The 20,985-nt window shown below is 36.6% G+C and overlaps 3 protein-coding genes across 11 annotated transcripts in view; 2 read left to right on the top strand and 1 right to left on the bottom strand.

Moving 5' to 3' along the window:
* LOC123319536 (glutamate-gated chloride channel) overlaps positions 1-7,466 on the bottom strand; it is a 31,397-nt gene extending 23,931 nt beyond the window's left edge. For 4 of the 9 annotated variants that reach the window (XM_044906569.1, XM_044906570.1, XM_044906571.1 and 1 more), the window contains exon 1: positions 7,292-7,449. The gene's annotated coding sequence lies outside the window, so the exon portion shown is untranslated. Of the gene's footprint in view, positions 1-7,291 lie in introns of all 9 variants that reach the window. The other 5 variants (XM_044906567.1, XM_044906574.1, XM_044906565.1 and 2 more) reach the window with 4 other exon arrangements.
* A 2,642-nt stretch (positions 7,467-10,108) lies between these two features.
* On the top strand, positions 10,109-20,950 carry LOC123318409. The gene is made up of 28 exons (XM_044905022.1): positions 10,109-10,259; positions 10,459-10,599; positions 10,782-10,916; positions 10,981-11,140; positions 11,200-11,385; positions 11,483-11,691; positions 11,919-12,099; positions 12,170-12,339; positions 12,511-12,646; positions 12,863-13,004; positions 13,078-13,264; positions 13,931-14,071; positions 14,125-14,259; positions 14,494-14,653; positions 14,721-14,906; positions 15,002-15,210; positions 15,367-15,547; positions 15,610-15,779; positions 17,980-18,120; positions 18,373-18,507; positions 18,573-18,732; positions 18,794-18,979; positions 19,061-19,269; positions 19,463-19,643; positions 19,702-19,871; positions 20,082-20,217; positions 20,410-20,551; positions 20,603-20,950. Exons 1-28 carry the CDS (start codon positions 10,215-10,217, stop codon positions 20,790-20,792), a joined length of 4,524 nt encoding a protein of 1,507 aa, XP_044760957.1. The 5' UTR covers positions 10,109-10,214; the 3' UTR covers positions 20,793-20,950.
* Positions 13,604-16,810, top strand: LOC123319535 (cocaine esterase-like). The gene is made up of 11 exons (XM_044906564.1): positions 13,604-13,759; positions 13,931-14,071; positions 14,125-14,259; positions 14,494-14,653; positions 14,721-14,906; positions 15,002-15,210; positions 15,367-15,547; positions 15,610-15,779; positions 16,009-16,144; positions 16,218-16,353; positions 16,417-16,810. The coding sequence occupies exons 1-11, from the start codon at positions 13,715-13,717 to the stop codon at positions 16,604-16,606; spliced, it is 1,689 nt and encodes a 562-aa protein (XP_044762499.1). The 5' UTR covers positions 13,604-13,714; the 3' UTR covers positions 16,607-16,810.
* Positions 20,951-20,985: the final 35 nt, after the last annotated feature.

Below are 20,985 nucleotides of genomic sequence, written 5' to 3'. Positions count from 1 at the left end.
ATATTTGAACGTCTGCCAAGCTCATATTATTCATAAAAGGGTCAAGTTTGTGCTAGGAAAATATCGCATGCTTATATACATCCGTTTCCTCGATGCATCGTGATCATTAGAGAAACATCGAGGATTTAGAGCATCTCATCAGAAAATAAATTATACTCGCACTAATGATCCGGGAATAATTTGTTGAAATGGATCGTTCGTATAATATTTGGAATGATCTGGATTAGGATAGTTGTATATGTTATCCAATGTAATCATACTCACGATACTAGTGAGTATTAGTCATTACACGTAAGAGGATTACAATTCAACAGTTGAACTTAAACATGAGGGTAAAGATAGATGAAAAATTCTAGAATCAACTTTTGACCAGCGTATCTTACAGGAAAATCATCGTAGATCTGAAAATAGTACATATTATAAAAGAGACACTCTTCGAGTATTAAATCTCAAAATTTCATCGAGCTCGTTGTAACCGTTCGGTCTTGACGAATTTTTAACTGACCCCATCCCTTTGGAAATTTTTCGAAGTTCGAATTTTCACGAATGTATCTCCCATAAAAATCATTGTAGATCTGAACGTTATGAATATTATAAGAGAGCAACTCTTCCAATATAAAATCTCGAAATTTAATTGAATTCGGTGCAACCGTTCGGTCTTGACGAATTTTTTACTTACCCTATCTCTTTGGGAGTTTTTCGAGTGTTAACTTTTGACCCGCGTATCTCCCAGAAAAATCATCGCAGTTCTGAATGTTGTACATATTCTAAAAGATCAACTCTTCTAGTATTAAATCTCGAAATTTCATTGAGCTCGGTGCTAGCGTTAGGTCTTGACAAATTTTTAACTGACCCCATCTTTTTGGGAATTTTTGGAAGTTCGAATTTTGACGAATTAATCTTCCAGAAAAATCATTGTAGATCTGAACTTTGTGAATATTATAAGAGACCAACTCTTCCAATATGAAATTTCAAAATTTCACGGACCTCGGTTCAACCGTTCGGTCTTGACGAATTTTTAACTGACCCTATCTTCTTGGGAATTTTTCGAAGGTCAACTTTCTACCCGCGTATCTCTCAGGAAAATCATCGTGAATCTGAATGTTGTACATATTCAAATTAATTAGTTCTTAGTACTTCTGCATAAACTCACCATGAGTATACACCCGTTGTCATATCTTCAGATTCAATCAATTAGGCATAAAAACTCCACCTGCATTGTTATTTCGATAGACTCCAGTAGCTTTTCTTAGGCCAAACTCAATATTAACTTAGACGACAAAGCTTTTAGGTTCAGGGGGATGAACAAACCCTGAAAGTACTCAATTAACTCCCTCACAAACCCTATTCGATTGGGTGGAACGAAATTAGTGGATCGGTAAATTGGAAGTAGAATTGGTGGAAATTATGGAGTTCTTGGGAAATGATGGTATTTTTACTTCGGAGTCGTTTTTGTTACAGACAGTCTTGAAGCATGGTGTGTATCTGGCGTTTTTGGTTCTAGTTTGAGTCTTCGGCGATGCATCACTGATAAATTTGCAGTATTTATCACAATTTCCTGCCACCGGAGAACAATAAAGATTTTTCTAGCCCCTAACACGTAGTGTTCATTTAATTATTATTTCAGTATTCAACAATGAAAATATCAGATTCAACGTCACGATTTCACAGCACAACCCTTTGTCCTGCATTCCGAACGAACCTTTGTATCCAATCGAAAATTACTGCAGATATATTGCCCTATCCCCTTCAGGTCATTCAGGGCCGTATTGATTTTTAATTTCGGTGATATAACTTCTGCCCTCGCCGACTAGCTGGCGAATCCTGTAGGCGAATTATGTATCGTACAAGCCGGAAAATCTCTCTAATTCCCTCGTTTCACGTCTGTGTTTGCCCGGATTTTCCGGCTGCGTATTCCGCCGTCCGGAAAATCTTTCAATTCACTCTAGTCCGATGATGTTGCTGCAGTTAATGAACGGGAAAATGGGATGAAGTCTCACTCGCAGAGATCCGTCTTGAATTCGCGCCATTAAAAATGATTGCTTTCGAAATTGATGCGGATTTTTCCGCGTCTGCGGTTATGTTAAAACGATACTTTCATGGAGGAGCAATTAAAAATTCATATACCTGCTCTAATTTGGTCTCTATGCTATAATCGCGGGAGGTTAAAAGGTTTTTGAATGCGCCGAAACGTCACGGCGGCCATGTTTGAAAATGGGGACATTTGAATGACTGTCATTTGTGTTTAGTTGCAATATGGCCGACGTGGGGCATTGAAACCTTAACTTCATTGATCCCAATGCTATTTTAGTCGTTTTTTGTGGATTGTTTGCATTTATTTGGTGAAATTTCTTGTTTAAATAGTGAACGGTGTTGAGCATGCTGCTTTTTAGCAGATTTCTTGATCACTTTATAGTCCAAGCGGCAACATGTAGGAAGTAGAAATTGAAGGTTATCAATATCGATTAAAATTTTCACGGTATTTTACATTTCGCCTTGTTTCCTTGATCGCCAGACCTCAATCCCTTAGAACAAACTTGGCCAACCTGGATTAAGGCTACTTCAACAATATTATAGAAAGTACCTGTAAAAGCGTCGTATGATTGCGGTTGATTTTCATTTTTTCTTCGAAATTTTGTACTAAAAGCACTAAAAATAAATTTTAGTTGAATATGTGAATCTTACAAAGAAATGGGCGAAAAAAAGAGTTAGATAAGCGAGTAAACATTTCGCATTATCATATTTAAAAAATTGGTGAAAAATAAAAGAGACTTTCAAAGCAGTCTCAAAACTTCTGAACTTTCTTAAGTTTTGTGGATCAGTTTACAGGGTGTTCTATGGTGGGTGGCTTATAAGACGTTTTTAGATAACAGGCGAACATAGGATTTTTCTGAAAATTTAGGTACTAGCTAGGGTTTACGCTTCTGATCTATCTGACTTAAATATTTTCAAGGTTGTGAATACAAACGTAACAGATATTTTAACAGTAGATTCTTGAGGTCAAAAGAAACACTTTTTCCCTTTATCATTTTTTCTGAATCTGCTAGGTTTGAAAGATACAGGCTGTTGAAAAACCATAAAAAATGTTATTTTTTGTTCTATCTCACAAACGGTTTTTTCTAATGAAATTAATATCGGCATATAGTTTTTCATTTACTTGTTGAATCTTTTTCGAATACAAGATATCACCCACGTCTTCCAGTTTTCTCATTATGACCATTACGTACCATGAAAATACCAAAAATTCAAAGAACATAACTCTTGAAACTAAGTTGGACGCTATCTGATGAATATAAAATTGGGTACTCTGGCTGAATACAACTCTGTTTGAAAGATCCACAGATGTGTAGTGTCACAAATTCAGCTAGTTATTCTGAAGGTAATTTTGTTTTCCAGGGGTGACACAGCCTATTATGAGAACATAAAATGGTTATATCAATAATCTACTGTTAAAATATTTGTATGAGTTAAAGACTGACACTGTATATGTTATATTGAGAAGGGTAGTTGAGTTTGTTGAGCTGACGTTGGTTTAGTCATGTATTACTTAAAAACTTTATTATAACTTTGACTTTTTTTCCGATGAACTCATGACCCTATATCCTTCCCTTGACAAGGAGCCAAGAGTAAAACAGGTCAGATGGGTTGCTGACCCTCCTAAATCAATGCCTTGGAACCATGAAAAGAACGATGATTTCCATAAATTCCCATGTGACTTTCGTTGGATCGATACGGAACATTTAAGCGTTCCTTTGACTTACTTGAATCCTTGCCATGTTTCGCATAGCTTCTGAAACGTTTTGGATTCTCCGATAAGGACTTGTGTGCAAGTATTCCGTACACTAGGGATGGTATATAACGGAATTAGAATATTCGACATTGTTGTAGTGGAGGTTATGGCTGATTCACTGGTGTTTCTATGCAAATCACAAAGAGTAGACTAATTTTTTGTTGGTCCAGAAGATCCAGAGAAAAGTATACAATGAAGCGAAACGCTAAGCCTATTTGGATCAAATTTCGACCAACTCTCTAAGCCCTTTATTATTCTTCCCAATTGGATCGACTGTTTTTAGAATCAACATTCTATTTAAATCCAATCCGAGGTAGGTCTCGATACCGTTGACTCTGGAAATTGGGGATTTTCTCCCTGTTTTTCACGAGCACCATCGACTGGAATTGCTTTGTTTCCGTTTCATTTTTTTACCACAGTTACGCTCCGAATATCCCCTTCCGTAATTCGGATTTGTTCAATTTGGGAATTTTCCCGATGGAAAGAAACGCCGGGAGTTTTCCGAGCGGGTAATTTGCATTCTTCAGATTTGTTGCCTGAACGTTGCTCGTCTCTCAATCCGTGATATTTTCTTACTTCATCTTATATAATTCTTTATGTTCCCTAATCTGGCTAAAATTCTGTGGTCGTTCGAAACAACACGATCGAGAAGCAACTGCATTCGATGATTTTTGCACGTGGCCTATTTCGCGATCAGCTGCACACCATGTTTATATTCTATTTCTATTATTCTGTCTGAAACTGGACCTGAGAGTGTTTATTGAATCCACACGTGGTCAAATTATGTTCCGAAGCGTGTATTTCATAAAAATAGTGAGGATAGGTCCAGAAAAGATGACATTGAAACCGAACGTCATAGATTGCGTAACATTCTTTTTCGTCGAAAATCGTCCAGGGGGAATTTCATCACGTTTAATGGGTTGTTAGTGTTCCTCTTATGCGCCAGAAATTGATTGTATTATACTTATTTAAAATTTATGAGAACTATTTGGAACTTTTGAACTGACGTTCAGCATTTATTGAATAAATAAACAGAGCGATAGTTGGTTTTGACAGATCAAAGGCAAAGTGATAGTTTAGGAAACCACCGAAAAAGGACAATAAAAGAAAACGGATTTTTATAGGAGCTATAAAAAGGGGAAAAGACACTACAAATCTAAATCCACTGAGACGACAGGAAGGATACTCACACATCTTCAAACACGAACAGGGATTTTCATGTTTTAAAGTGATGGGCAATTAGACAGTTAGTCAAATCTAGGATTTTTTCCTCTTGCGTTTTGTTGAAGAAGAATTGTTTCAGAAACTCCCATTTGATGGATATCGAATTCTGATTTTTTGTGAGGGAAGGGGGTATGAATTCATCAGGAATCATTGAACTTTCTTTAGTTCAATGTCATTGAATTTTCTTTAGTTTGAACTTTCTTTAGTTCAATGTCAGGAATTCAGCCCTACATTCTCATATTTTGACAGTTGACTTATGACAGAAATATTGGACCGAATTTCTTCAGAAGAACAAATCAGACATCATCGGTGAATTGGTCGAGAAAGCTAACCACAATCAATCTAAAAGTTATGCAATGGGGAAAGAAATTCATGTTTTTTTTAATCTTGTGACTTGTGCCAATGAACACTCTATTTAGTTGACTAGGCGGACGTTAATGGGGCATTTCTTTCTTCCTGAATACCTAGTCTACGGAAAACACTGAGACATTATGAAACGTTGCTTGAGAAGCATCGAAAAAACATCTGAATACTCAATGCTGAATTTACTTCCACTCTTTCCAACATTCACAATCTTAGCATAAATTTTTATCAACTTCTAGAGTTCAACAGACTACCTGACGATCAATTTAGTTAAAAGCTAGGTATAATTCAATGATTTTGATGTTCATGAAAAGATTCTAGGGAAAGTTTTGTAAAACAACTATTTCTCGTTCCAAGTTATAGTATCAGGTAGAGAAATTGATCTACTTTGATTTTACACATCATTCTATTGTGTTTTCAATGCTTTCAACTGTCATTTTCTTTGTTATGAGTGTATACAGGGTGATGTTTTCATGATTTATACAAATATTGTTATGTTCATGTTCTATTTCTTCTTTTGTCATATTTCACTGTTTGTTTTTGTTATTTTTTCATTCTTTTTTAGCCTGAAGAAGACACAATGAACTGCCGAAAAGTAGGGAAGGAATAGTTGCGTTGTGTTTTTGATTCCTTAGAACAATATTTCCTTAACTGGGAACAACTATTTTGATTTTGTAATTGAGTATTTAGCCCCAAGCAAATTGGCATCAATAATATTGATATTCATTGGCGGTTTTCAAGAACAAGGTTACTTCTGACATATGTCATAAATATGGATGAATTTTTCGGTTTTCTTTTGTATAATTATAGTAGGTACTTATTTACTACTCGCACAACGCACAACTATTTTGTGTTTCATTTCATAACTGTTTTTTTCTCTATTATCAAGTGTGTTAGCTAGTTTTATATCATTGTAATTTGTTGTGTGTAATTGGATGTATTTCTGTTGGGGTTTGTATGTAAATAGATAAATAAACAACCACTTAGTGATGTAGGATAGCCAATTAGGTACTAAATTTGTTCCCAACTCAAGGAGATATTTGTGAGTCTATTCTAGCAAGTAAACAATTTATTCTCAAATACTTGATTCAAGGTCAGTTTCATAGGTCGGTACAGTCGACGTTTTGTGAGAACTAAGACCTAAAAAAGTCTCAGTCTTAGTTCTGAGGAAGCCTGCATAAGCTGACCATAATGAAGAACCATGATTACTTTCTCTTAGACGAATTGTTTTTCCCTTCTGGATCTGAATATTTTTGAATTTTTTTATGGCTTTTAATCTCAGTAGTAACATGGTGCGATTTCTGTCATCCTTCAAATAAGTTATTATTTTCATATCGATTTTATTCTTTTATTCATTGTTATCATAGTTTATACAGTCTTTATTTTGAATTCAAAATTGTTTTCTTGGCTTAGACTGCTTAGTTTTTCTTAGGATTCATTGCAAAACCGCTGTATCTTCGGAAAATTTGATGGTAGGAGGAGCTTTTTCGTTTTTCGATGTTTTGAAGTTTGAAATATGAACTCTGAAGAGTTTGAGGGTGAATAACTTCAGAAGTCGAGGTCATGTGACATTGGGAGGAGTATAGAACATTTTCCCTTAATATATTCTGTTTTTTTCGAGTTTTAATCGAAATTTGACAGGCGATTGGGGCTCATGCGAATTTTGGCCTTAGCACCCGCTGAAAAATCCCGAATCGCTGCGGCTTTGTCGCGAAAAGCGCGTACCAACGAATGACGCGACCTTGAGGTCGAAAAACTCGATTCTTGTCGAAAAAATCGATGTTATTCCTTGTTCTTCGGCCGCATAGAGCGACCCGGTCACTCCCCCTCGTCCTTTACGAACCTCGCGTAGTCGGACGGCGGTCGGCGCGTGATGAAACAAAAGCTATTGGTGCATCTCAACACTACGTTTACCTGTCACGACTTCATCGTCCTGAGGAGCACATAAATCGCTCGAAATCCAACGTAACTCTTCGTGGTGGTTGCGAAGCCTGCGGGCACCGACCGTGAGACCGGAAAAGCACTGAGGAAAGCTGGGAAACGCGACGGAAATCGTAGCAACACTGCGGCGCGCTGCGCACTCGCGGCCTCGGGCCGCCAGGCGCGGATTTAGGACCTCGGACGACGACGACGGTCGCGTTTTTAATATTGTCGCTATTTTCGTCATATCAACGGTTTGGAGTGTTTGGGCTATTTATTGTATCGACAATCGTGGTACACCCTTTATTTTTGGCCCGGCAGCTCTCTGGACCGAACCTGGGCACGGATGAGACGCTACTGCTATAAAAAGTAAGATATTTACATTCAAATTGCGCGGGCTTATCCGAAATATTGGAAAAGACGCCAGAATATTGCATTTCTTTCTATAACCCTTAAACAGAGTATATATTCGTAGATGAACACCAGTCTTTGTTTAGTACAGTTGCAACCTACACGCGCCTAAACGTTGCTGTTGATTTCTCTGCCAGGAGGACCTATACGAGGATATATTGAAAAATTCTTAGCCTACTATAGGACCAAAATATTTTATTACTCAACATATTCTCCTCTTAATTGGAAACATTTATTACAGCGAACCTGCAACGTCCCTAGACCTTTCAAAAAAATGTTTCTTCTAGCTCTGCAAACCAGACCTCCACAACTTTTATTACCTTCTCGTTGGCAGAAAATTTACGACCTTTTAAACTTTTTTTCAGTTGAGGAAAGAGATGATAGTCGGATGGAGCCAAACCTGGTGAATAAGGGGGGTGTTCTAGTAATTCAAATCATAAATCACGAATTTTTTGCATGGCAACATGAGATTTGTGTGCAGGGGCGTTGTCCTGCAAAAACAAAACACCTTTGGATAGCTTTCCGCGTCTTTTCTCTTTAATTTTTTTCCGTAGAGTAGTCAGTAATGTCGAATAGAAGCTCCGGTTATTGTTCTACCCTTATCCAAGAAATCAATCATGATTACTCCATGGCAATCCCAAAAAATTGAAGCAAGAACTTTTCCAACAGCAGATTTTTGGACACGAAACTTCTTAGGTCTTGGAGAACCAGAGTGTCGCCATTCCATCGATTGCTGCTTGTTTCTGGATCGTAGAAATGTACCTACCCAAGTCTAATCCATAGCAACAATTCGGTTTAAGAAATCTACACCGTTTTCAACTGAGCACAGATCGAACGTGATGCTTCTACCCTTGCACGCTTTTGGTCAACATTCAAACATTTGGGGATCCTTTTGCAGCAATTTTTCTCATGTCCAAATTGACGCGAACTATATGATGAACGCGATCGTATGAAATATTCAGTGCTTCAGATATCTGTTTTAACCTAATTCGACGGTCTGATAAAATCATGTCATGAACTGCATCGATATTTTCGGGGACTGACACAGAAACTGGCCTTCCCGATCGGTCATCATATTCAATGGAAAATTTACCTCTTTTGAAGCTTGCAGTCCAATTTTTCACGGTCGCATACATAGGCCATTGATCACTAAGTGTATTAAACAAATCTTCGTGAATCTGCTTACCTCTTAACCCTTTTAAATACAGGTATTTGATGATGGCTCGATACTCCAATTTTTCGATTTTCACAATTTCGGTGGACATCTTTTTTCTTTTAATTTATTGCATAACTCTGGTTTCCTTTTTTGATCTGAAACTTCACACTGACACTTCTAATGAGTTGCTATGGTAACGCTATATTTTTTTATGCATAGAACTGGTGTAGGCCATAGACATAGAGACATGGACTGTGCCTTCCCTTTATATCTATGCATGAAATACGGTCAAAAAAAGTGACAGAGAGAAAAACTCGTCGGGAATGCAGTTGTCTTTTTCTAGAATTTTGATTGGTCTACACTCACCTCTATGTGAACAAAAAAGAGAAAGGTATATCCCGACGAGCTTTTCTCTCTTTCTAATAAATAGCCAATTTCATGCTGGCATTGCTCAGTCCATGTCTCTATGTCTATGGTGTAGGCTAACTAGATATCAATACATCCTCGTATATTCATCGATGAACACTTGTCTGTGTTGAGTAAAGTTGCAACCTACACAGTTCTAAACGTTGCTGTTGATTTCTCTGCCAGGAGGACCTATACCTTGGCATCAAACAATAATTATAGCATGTGTATAAGATAGATAGAGTTTTAGTAGAGGTAAGCATAACAAGGTTCCATACAATTATACAACAATATTAAGCAGTCGAATAAACCAAAGTTAGGGCTGCCGTCCGAAGACTTTTACTCTTGGAAAAGCTCTTGAGTCTATCAAAAAGCAACCTCCAAACACAATATAGAAATTTCGGAAACTCCACTATGAAGAGAATGAGGCATTACTTGTCAACAATTTGTCCCTGTTTAGTAGCGTCCAAAACGATTCCAGTAATCATCAATATTCGAATGGCACATTTTCACCCCTGTAATATCATTTTTTGGAATTTATTATTCCATATATTCCGTTTGATTTATAACACCCTAAGCGCGATATTTCCACAGTCGGTTCTGATGGAAATTATACACCAGACATACGCCAGCACGTTTTAATCCCTGAAAAATTACAGGTTGTAACGCGGAAAATAACAGAGATATCGACTGCTATTTTTTCAACATTCCCCAAAGGCTTTTGAAGATGGGAATGGAAGAGTATTCCTCGTTATAAAAACAATACCTACTAGAAGATAAGATTTTATCATGAATTGGCAAAGATAATACTCGCTGACGAAAAAAAAAACGAATTGGTATAGAATTATTGCTATCTCCAGATTTGATTGATAACATCACAAAATCTATTCCATTTCGGGAACAATAATATCATTAGATTTTTCATTGCACTAATTCCTATTCGAAATGTTTATATTGATTTTGTTAATGTTCATAGTTTCTCCTATTGGAGTAAGTATATTTTTATATTGAAAGGTTTGGGGGAGAATTTTTCCCATGAGAGCTTGAATGTATGAACTCAGATGTTTTTTCTTATGAATGGCCGACTTCAGTCGAAAAAATCAAAGGAATAAGGGCCATGAGAATGAAATATTTGTCGAACTGTTCAAAAACTTTGTTTTCATCTGTACAATATGGATGTTTATTATAGGTACACGGTGAAGATCCTATCATAGAAATTACCAATGGAAAAGTCAAAGGAGAAGTCATGCTCACTCCAAACAACAGGAGTTTCTACGCTTTTAGAGGAATACCCTATGCTAAGCCCCCAGTAGGCGATCTTCGATTCCAGGTTAGTTAAGGTTTGCTTCAATATTTCTTTTAAAATATGACGGAGAAGATTCCTCACTGCCTGATATCGACATTAACGAAATATCTCAATGGATGACCTACCGGACATTAGAACTACCGACCGCAAGAACTACCGTTCATTAGAACTACTTCATAATACACACTGCTATCCTTTTTTCACAGCCACCTCAGAAACCAGACGATTGGGAGGGTGTATTAGACAGTGATGCCAAAAATAGAATGTGCGTGCAATTGAGCTTAGATTTGCTTCCCGATGAGAGTGAAGATTGCTTATATATTCATGTCTATACGCCACAGGTGAGACTGATCAATCAGCCATATCATCTAGCTTTTCAATCCATCAAATGTCTTCGTTTTCCAGTTACCGACTCAGGAAGACAATGTATCCCTTCCTGTCATGTATGTTATACATGGGGGAGCATTTGTAGCCGGAAGTCCCTCTTTGGAAGAGCTGGGGCCACATTTTCTGATGGATTACGATGTTATCGTGGTTACCGTCGGATACAGATTGGGATTTTTGGGTGAGATATGCGTTGTTTAGACTGTCGAAGGATTCGAGAGTTCACTAGTGTCGTTCCAGGATTCCTCTCCACTGGGGATTTGAATTGTCCGGGGAATAACGGCTTTAAAGATCAGCAGTTTGGTCTGAGATGGGTCAGGGAGAATATAGGAAGTTTTGGCGGAGATCCTGATAGAGTTACCATCTTTGGACAGAGTGCTGGTGGCGCTTCTATAGGTTTCCAGTTGCTGGGATCAGATTCCGAAGGCAAGTTTTCAATATTTTTAACCAATCCGTTTAAACAGCCTTCAACTCTCCCTGAAGATTTACACTGGGAACTGTTAGCTCATCTCGAACGTTTCAGATCTTTTCATCGGAGCTATACAGGACAGTGGCACATCTTTGGGGGACTGGACCATACAGAGAAACCCTAAGGGGATAGCCTACAAGTTTGCAAACCATATAAACAGCTCCATCACAGAAAATAATACATCCACGTCTGAACTCTTGAGATTCTTCAGCAACTTAGACGTACAACAGATAAAAACATCATGCGCTGAAGTATTTGGGGCAGTAAGTGTCAACTTAAGGATATAATAGATGTAGGGAGTCCTTGTTTTTGTCAATTCGTTTTTTGTAATCACATAACTTTCGAACCAAATGTCCAATTCTGATAAAACTTTCACTATGGTATAGGGAATTCATTCAAGAAGGTTTTTGTGTAAAACTCATAGCTACACAACACACAAATGGGAAAATATGGATTTTTTGGGTGTATATAAGTGTGTGGCATATTTCAGGGTTTAATTGGAGGGTTTTATAACACTTTATGGGGGTTTCTATTCGCTGGCACCATTGAACCTGAACATGAAGGAGCTTTTTTGACGGAGGCTCCATATCAGAAGTTTTCAACAGGGAATTTTCAGCAGGTTCCAACACTGATTGGTTTCAATTCAGAAGAGTGCCTTTTTCTGGCTTTAGGTGGGAGAAATTTGTTTATATCCATCCACAACAAAAAGAATGTGATGTTTAATTTTCAATTTTTCACCAGATTCAAACCTAAAAGAACGTATGGCTGATTATGACAAATACCCTGAGAATTACGTCCTTCCAGATATGCATATTGAAGATTTGACAACTAAAAAGTTAGTTGGAAAGAAAATAAGGGAAATTTATGATTCATCTGGGTCGCTTCATCAAAATGAATCTCTCTCAATAAAGGTGAGTGTTATTCATCATATTTTTCAAGAAATGCACTGGTTGCTGCCAGGAATCCGAACGTTTCCGTATTCCCTCTCAGCCTACTGCGGTTCCTGTAAATTGAAAGTTCGGAGAACATGGCTAGTTGCAGCCATCTTCACTCTGGGAGTCATGAATTGAGTTGGATTTCAGTATTTCAGTGAAACAACCTTCGTCAGACCAATCATCAAACAGGCAGAATTAGAATCGAAATATACTGATGTTTATTTATACCAATTTGCATATTCTGGAGAGATGGGAAGGAGTTTTATGGACGTTGATGTGCCAGGTATTTACTTCCATGAAATTTTATCGTAAGATTTTGCAATGACAAGAGTGACAGGACAGTATAACTCTTCATTCAGATAAATAACTATTTGATTGTTGACAAAGTTGCTTATCTCTTTGTCTGTTTTATTCATTCCCTCAATTCTTCACTATACTTAATTATTATACATTATTTTTGTTATTAATTATTATTGAGGAGTTTTCATATTATGTTTAGGGGCTGACAAGGTTGTGCATAGTGAAGAGCTGAAGTATATGTTCAAAGCGAAAGATTCCAACGATATTTATTCATTCCCAGAGGAAGACAGAATCACAATGAAACGATTACTTACTATGTGGACGAACTTTGTTAAATACCAGTAAGTTTAATGAACATTCGATAATCGAAAGTTTCCCCAAGTTGTATAAAATCACAAGAATTTTCTTTAACAGGAATCCAACACCGAAACCGCTTGAAATACTTCAGAAAACAATTTGGCCTAAGATTCAGTCGGTGGATGAAACACCTTATTTGTTGATAAACGATACTTTGGAGGTCAAGTATGACTACCAAAAAGACACCATGGAAAAATACCAAAATTTGTATGATACTTATGCTGTACCACCTTTAGATACGTATTAAAGATTTTAAACCTTAATTATCCACTTTTATTCCACAAATTTGATTCCCAAAAACAAAGAGGGACATTTCGGAGGAATATTTAAAACTATTGAACCACCCTATACAACTTCGAGTTACACTACACCCCACTAAAAACCTAAATTGAATCTCTCTGTAATTTTTTCTAACTGAAAAAATCTGAAATTGTCCAAGTAATTCAAAATGAATTCATGTATTAGTGTCACTGTCGAGTAATTTTGAATTCATACATCAAGTCATTGAAAGACAATGAATCAAAGGCAATATTATTCTATCTGATTCACTTAGTCAAATCGTAGTCGGCCACTTCAAATTGAATTGATGATGGATTATATATACAATCACGAAATGATTAGAATCGTCAATAAATCAGTTCCATAAACGTTTTGTTCGATTTATTATCACTTTTACGAGTATATCAAGCTCAAAATGTCGAGGTTAATTTTGCTAATATTCATATTCCTAGCAACTTATGTGAGTATTTTTTTTATTTGAACTTTATCGTTCATCACACAGTAAAGTGAACATTTTTGATTATAGTTTAATTAATAAGTTCTCATAATTATCCTCAAGCTAGCTTCTTAATACCATAGTATATTTTAAAGTTAAGAGTCAAAGTCCACATATAAATTTCAATGCTTATAGGCTCATAGTGAAGATCCCATTGTACAAATATCTAATGGAAAAATCAAAGGAGAAATGATGGTCACCCCTTACAACAGGAGTTTCTACGCGTTCAGGGGTATACCTTACGCCAAACCCCCACTTGGAGATCTCCGCTTCCAGGTGAACAATAACAAATTCTCTAGCTTTATAATCATTCCCGAATCTCCTTGCAGGCACCTCAAAAACCTGATAACTGGACAGGTATACTGAACAGCGATGCAAAGGATAGAATATGCATACAACTGTACTCACAATCCCAACCAAATGAGAGCGAAGATTGTTTGTATATACATGTTTACACACCACAGGTAACTTTCAAACTCTGGTTAGAATTATAATGGTAGTTCTGATTTAAAGTAACTAAAGTGAGTTGTAGTTCTGACGACTAGTAGGTGCAATGACCGATAGATCTAATGCCTAGTAGTTTAAATGTCCCGTAGTCCAATCAACTGGAGGTTCTAGATCTCTGATTATCCTGAAAAGAATCAGATACATCTCATGTATGCTGAGGATACGTCGATGAATGCTCTAGATTTTTTCAGATACCCTCAGAAACACAGAAAGTTTCTCTGCCTGTTATGTATGTCATCCATGGTGGGGGATTTGCTTACGGTACTCCGACCCCTCAAGAGCTAGGTCCTCAATACTTGATGGATTACGACGTGGTAGTTGTTACAGTTGGATACAGGTTGGGATTTCTGGGTGAGGAGGCTGTGTTCTGAATGATCAGGGTCATAGAACTTTCTGTATCTATTTTTCTTCATTCAAGGTTTTCTATCAACTGGGGATTTGAATTGTCCTGGTAATTATGGACTCAAGGATCAACAGTTTGGGCTGAGATGGGTACAAGATAATATTCGGCACTTTGGTGGAGATCCAAAAAGAGTTACAATTTTTGGCGAGAGTGCGGGCGCTGTCAGCGTTGGTCTGCATTTGTTGGGCGAAAATTCTGAAGGCTAGTAATCAAAGAAAATCTTTGTACTATTTCCTATTAATTCAGTGGTTTTCGAAGATATTAATCTTGAAAATAGAAGGTTTCCAATGTTACAGGTCTTTTCATTGGAGCAATACAAGACAGTGGATCATCTCTGGCCAATTGGGCTCTTCAAACTAGCCCCAAAGATATCGCATACAAGCTCGGAAAACAGATCGATTCAACGATAAACGAGAATAATACTTCGACATCAGAACTTGTGAGAATCTTCAGAGCTCTAGATATTCCACGATTGAAAAAGGCTTGCGCTGAAGTTTTTGGAGAAGTGAGTTGATTCATTCATTGGCTCACTTGTTTCATTGAGACACAATCTGAGAAATCATTCATTATACCAGAAACCTCAACTGGGATGACATAAATCCCAAGAAGAAGCTTCCTGCATTCAATGAAGGAAATGCAAACTCAATCAATCAATTTTCAGGGGTTTCAAGCAAATTACAACGACATTTACCAGGGATTTCTTTTAACTGGTACAATCGAACCAAAACATGATGGCGCTTTTCTAACGAAATCTCCCTTCCAGTCGTTAATCAAGGGAGATTTCATCAAGGTTCCAACACTTCTTGGTATTAACTCCGAAGAGAGTCTATTCTTAGCTGAAGGTGAGTTGAATCAAGATTCCGATTTTCAGCAAGATGAGACTTTTGAATGGTTCATTCTCCAGATCCAACACTTGAAGATAAAATGGCGTATTTTGACCAGAACAAAGAACTTTATGTGCCTCCGAATATGCATATAAGTGACCAAAAGACCAAGAAACTGGTTGGAGAAAAGATAACAAGAATGTATGATCCATCAGGTTGTTTGCATCAAAATAAAGCTATTTCTATAAGGGTGAGATTGAATAAATTGCTATAAAATAGCTTCAGACTATAAAGAAATCGCAAAGTTAATTCTTGAGTGTTTGTGGCTGGAATCTCGAGAACAGCTCTTTTACTCAAGGCCAACGGTATTTACAACATATAAATTTGAAAAAGGAAAATAAATCAGGCCAAAAATTATTTCCGAATAGATTAGTGATGAAATGACCTAGAATAGTACATTAATTCTAAGTTATTTTCAGTTTTTCAGTGATACAAGTTTCGGAAGACCAACAATAAAACAAGCGCAGCTTCAATCAAAATATTCTGATGTTTTCTTTTATGAGTTTGGATACTCAGGAAAGATGGGAAAACAATTTCCCTCACCAGATATTCCAGGTATGAAGCTATCTCAAAATGCTACAAGAGGAGTTTGAAAATGGAATTTTCCATAGCACTTCTATCTTTTCAGGCAAAGTTTGTCATTCAGAAGAGATGATGTATATCTTTCATAGAAGCGATGCCAAAGATATATTTTCATTTCAGGAAGAAGATAGGATCACAATGAAAAGAATGTTAACGATGTGGACAAACTTCGTGAAATACCAGTCAGTATAACAGTCTCTCGATTCAACTGAATCAAGAGACTGTCTTAATTAATCAAATTTTAGGAATCCAACACCAGAATGTCTCGAAATATTGCAGAGTACCATTTGGCCAAAAATTTCAAACGTTGATGAAATGCCCTATTTGTCAATCAACAATAGTTTGGAGGTTAAAGTTAACCTGAAGAAGCAGATGATGGAGGGTTACCAACAATTATATGACGAGTATGCTGTTCCACCCCTGGACACTTATTGAAAGATATTTATTTTCACTTTCATGTTGAAATTTTCACTGAAGAAAGAAGTAGTTTAATTTCGTTCGTAACACACTTGTTGATTTTATATTTGTGGGTGTTATGTATCTTAATTGAATTTGAGGATAATAAATAACTTTATTAATTATCAGAAATACTGCAATTATGAAACCTCAGGATAACAATAAACATCATATATTATGCAATTTCGAATATATTATCTTTAAGGGCAAATATTTTTTTGAGGGTATTAACATATAAACGCCAGAAAACACAAACTATATTTTCTTGATAAGGTGATTCAAATATCCCATTATACTTGAGATAACGAATTCAATTTGCAAATAAACATTCCACTTTGAGGATTCTGGAACATTGGGAAATAATTCTATTTATCTATTTATCTAGTATTCTGCAAAATTAATTTTCTGTACATGTCACTGAAGAGATCAGTAATATTCGAAACATACATGAAAAAGTAATTTGAACCTTTATTTTCATAAAATAAGTCTCTTCTTATGAATTGATTCGATTTATCAACTGAAATCCATGATTTTCACTAACATGGGTTATTCAATCACTACAGGTGTTTCGCTATCACTGTAACATCTTCAGGTCGGGAAGTGATGACTTCTACATCTGTAGGTTGATTTGAAATTAATCAAATGGAAAAATCACGTTGGGAAATATCTTGATCAAAGAGCAAAAATCCTCAAAGCGCTCATGCGCAACTCATGAGTATTTCCAACGTCTTTTATTTTCCATTTCAATACTTCCAAGGGGGTAGTTTTTCTTCTTTCCCTCCCAATTATACGACACTGACTATTTTATAATTTAAATCTCTATAAAAAGAGTAGTCCACATTGCATCTGCGTCACAGAGGTAACAACCTCAATGCTACCCATGTTTTGGACGTTGAAAGTCAATCAAACCAATTTTCTCCGTGCGACAAAGAATTTAACAATAAACAGATCTATCGGCGAATGGCGAAGGTCAAGATTAACAACGAAATACCATTCATTATTAATACCTATACGAAATTAATCGAATAACAGATGAGCACTTCAAGTTGAACGACTCAATTGGTATTGAAAGGAGACTGTAACAGCATTTATCTTTGTTGATTAGATTAAAAACTAATTCAGTTCTATAAATAATCAAATATTTCCCGACAGTGTGGTGCGAAATGTCTAGGTTAATATTGCTGGTGTTCTCGATTTTGGTTTTAATCGTGAGTTTATTTTGTGTTTACTTCACTTAAGGCACAGAAATATATCTTCAAGCACTCTCAGTTTGTAAAAATTGTATACCATTCAATCGACAGCGTTTCGTATCTATTATTTGGGAAAAATTGCACTGACTATCAATTCAACAGGTTCATTGTAAACGTCCAGTTGTTAAAATTCACAATGGCAAAGTCAGAGGAGAGATTATGGTCACTCCAAACAACAGGACATTTTACGCTTTCAGAGGAATTCCTTATGCCAAACCACCCCTTGGAGATCTTCGCTTCCAGGTAAAAATACAATCAATTGTATAAATTCAATTTACCTACAAGACCAATCTACTTTGAAGGCAAATTAACTTAAAAGGTCTATCTACCTAATATATAGGCCGTATAATGCCAATTCTACCTCAGAGACAAAAATAACGAATAGGTATAAATCCGTTTGCCTAGAAGGCCAAACTTAGAGCTGATTTATCTACCTGGTAGAAGGCCATTCCGCCTTTAATTCTAAAAGGGTGACTCTGATAGTTTCCATTCTAGCCACCGCAAAGAATTGAAAACTGGAAAGGTGTTCTGGACAGTAAGGCGAAAGATAGGAAGTGTATACAGATAACCTCTAAACTGCAACCAAATGAAAGTGAAGATTGTTTATACATTCACGTATATACCCCTCAGGTAAACATGTTCTATTTAAGGGAGAATTTCCCCAATTTCACATAGCAAAGAACTTTTGATTTCAGCTACCAACAGAAGAAGAAAAAGTTTCCTTACCAGTGATGTACGTGATACACGGAGGAGCCTTTGTGTTTGGAACTCCAACTCCTGAAATGTTGGGGCCTCAGTACCTCATGGATTATGACGTTGTTATCGTTTCTGTTGGATACAGATTGGGATTTTTGGGTTCGTATGATATGAATGCAGGGATTAAGTTTAATGGAATTGTAGAAAATTCTTCCTTCAGGATTTCTGTCAACTGAAGACCTGAACTGCCCGGGTAACAACGGATTTAAGGATCAACAATTTGGTTTGAGATGGGTTCAAGAAAATATCCATGCGTTTGGTGGTGATCCAAATAGAGTCACTATCTTCGGTGAAAGTGCTGGGGCTGCTAGTGTTGGTTTTCAGTTGCTAGGGACGAATGCTAAAGGTAACCAAAAACGCAATTCTTGGTTTAAGCAGAATCAAATTAGATAATCATCAGAAACTTCTTGTGAATTGAATTCTTCAGGTCTGTTTATTGGTGCAATACAGAACAGTGGATCAGCCTTGGTCAACTGGGGTCTACAAAGAAATCCCAAGAAAATAGCCTACGGCTTCGCTAAGCATATTAATTCCAGTATAGATGAAGACAACACGTCAACATCAGAATTGGTGCGATATTTTAGGACCCTCGATGTTCAACAGATCAAATCAGCGTCGGTAGAGGTCTTTGGAGAAGTGAGTTTTTACGCCGAATGTTTTTAGTGCTGTTCTGCCAATCTTCAGTTTTCAATGGCCCACTCTGGATATGGGTAGTACCTACCCATATTTCGACGAGGGACTGATAGTTTGAACTGATGGAATTCGTGTAAAATTTCGAGTTTTTCAAGTATTTAGCCATTCAACCAGCCTCATGATCTTCATGTTTCAGGGGTTGCTCTCTTGCCACTATAACACCTTGGCTGGTTTCCTGTTTGCTGGTACCATCGAGCCAAAACATGAGGGTGCATTTTTAACAGCCGCCCCTTACCAAAAATTCCTCAAAGGAGATTTCAACAGGGTTCCAACAATGCTAGGTGTAACATCCGAAGAAAGCCTCTTTTTAGGCAACGGTTCGTTGAGATTCACTTCGTAAAAAATGGTCTTTCATTTGTACAATTCGTATTTCAGAACCGGCCCTCGAAGAAAGGATGGCTCATTACGATGAAAACCCGGAAAATTATGTTTTAGCGGGTATGCACGTAAATGACGTGAAAATTAAGAGAAAAATCGGGAAGATTATAAGGGAAATATATGACACTTCGGGTTCATTGAGGAAAAATAAAGCTCTTGCTATCAAGGTAAGTTGCAACTGATTTTTCTTCTATTTACTACAATGATAACTTCGATTTCCATCGAAAAGTGGTCCTAAAACAGCTACTGCAAGCTTATTCAGAATCAAAATCAAATTTTATCCAGGAATAAACGACATTTGTTCATTCTGTGATACCGATTGACATTTCGCTTTTTCCTGAAACTATTTGAATCGAGTATTAATTAATTATTCTCAGTATTTCAGCGATACAACATTCGATAGACCAACTATCAAGCAAGCGCAACTTCAATCCAAATACACAGACGTTTTCTTTTACATATTCGGATATTCTGGCAAAATGGGAAGGAATTGGTTGAGCGCAGACGTACCTGGTAATATCACTCAGTATTGGGCGTTTAGTTTTCGATAAAATAATATAAGTTGGCCCTGACATAACGTCAAATGCTCTTCCTTGGAAAGAAAACCCTTTATTGGCGCCCAAGCAGGGACCGACATCAAAAATAAAACCTAATATCATAACGATTCATTCTATGATTGGTCTTAATTGTAAATGGATTTTTCAGGTTCTGAGAAGGTGGTGCATGCTGAGGATATGATGTATCTTTTCCACAATTTCGAATCGAAAGACATCTACTCATTTCCTGAACAGGACAGACTTACTATGAGAAGAATGCTCACGTTATGGTCCAATTTTGTGAAATATCAGTGAGTGTATTGGTATTTTCGAATGTTCAGGTGTTATACTTTTTCTTCTAGAAATCCCACTCCGGAACCGCAGGAAATTTTGGAGAATACTATATGGCCGAAAGTTCGTTCACCGAATAGTATGCCTTATCTACTTATAAATAATACACTGAGTGTGAAGTACAATTATAAAAGGAAAATGATGGATGTTTACCAAAAATTGTACGAAGAATATCCTTTAAATCCCCTTGACACATATTGAGGAAGTCATAAAATATTGAAACACAGATGACGTAAATAGTTATTTTTTTTAAATTTCCATGAACATTGTCTGAAATATTTTATTATTGTAATATTTTAATGATTGACTGAAGAAATGATTATTATAAAACAAAAATAAATATGACAGCTCAAATGTGATTTACGATATAATTTTGTTTTACAAAACTTCCAAT

This window comes from Coccinella septempunctata, chromosome 8, assembly GCF_907165205.1.
Source record: "Coccinella septempunctata chromosome 8, icCocSept1.1, whole genome shotgun sequence".
Classification (NCBI taxonomy): domain Eukaryota; kingdom Metazoa; phylum Arthropoda; class Insecta; order Coleoptera; family Coccinellidae; genus Coccinella; species Coccinella septempunctata.
Note: the sequence above shows the minus strand (reverse complement) of the source record. Positions and strands in the feature narration are given on the sequence as shown.

Excerpts from the sequence above, each read along its gene's own strand:
- LOC123318409 (XM_044905022.1), top strand. The coding sequence starts at position 10,215 with ATGTTTATATTGATTTTGTTAATGTTCATAGTTTCTCCTATTGGA. Across the intron at positions 12,340-12,510 it reads ATGAATCTCTCTCAATAAAG|TATTTCAGTGAAACAACCTT; the intron begins GTGAGTGTTATT and ends GTTGGATTTCAG. Across the intron at positions 19,872-20,081 it reads ATAAAGCTCTTGCTATCAAG|TATTTCAGCGATACAACATT; the intron begins GTAAGTTGCAAC and ends AATTATTCTCAG.
- LOC123319535 (XM_044906564.1), top strand. The coding sequence starts at position 13,715 with ATGTCGAGGTTAATTTTGCTAATATTCATATTCCTAGCAACTTAT. Across the intron at positions 14,260-14,493 it reads TACATGTTTACACACCACAG|ATACCCTCAGAAACACAGAA; the intron begins GTAACTTTCAAA and ends AGATTTTTTCAG. Across the intron at positions 16,145-16,217 it reads TCCCTCACCAGATATTCCAG|GCAAAGTTTGTCATTCAGAA; the intron begins GTATGAAGCTAT and ends CTATCTTTTCAG.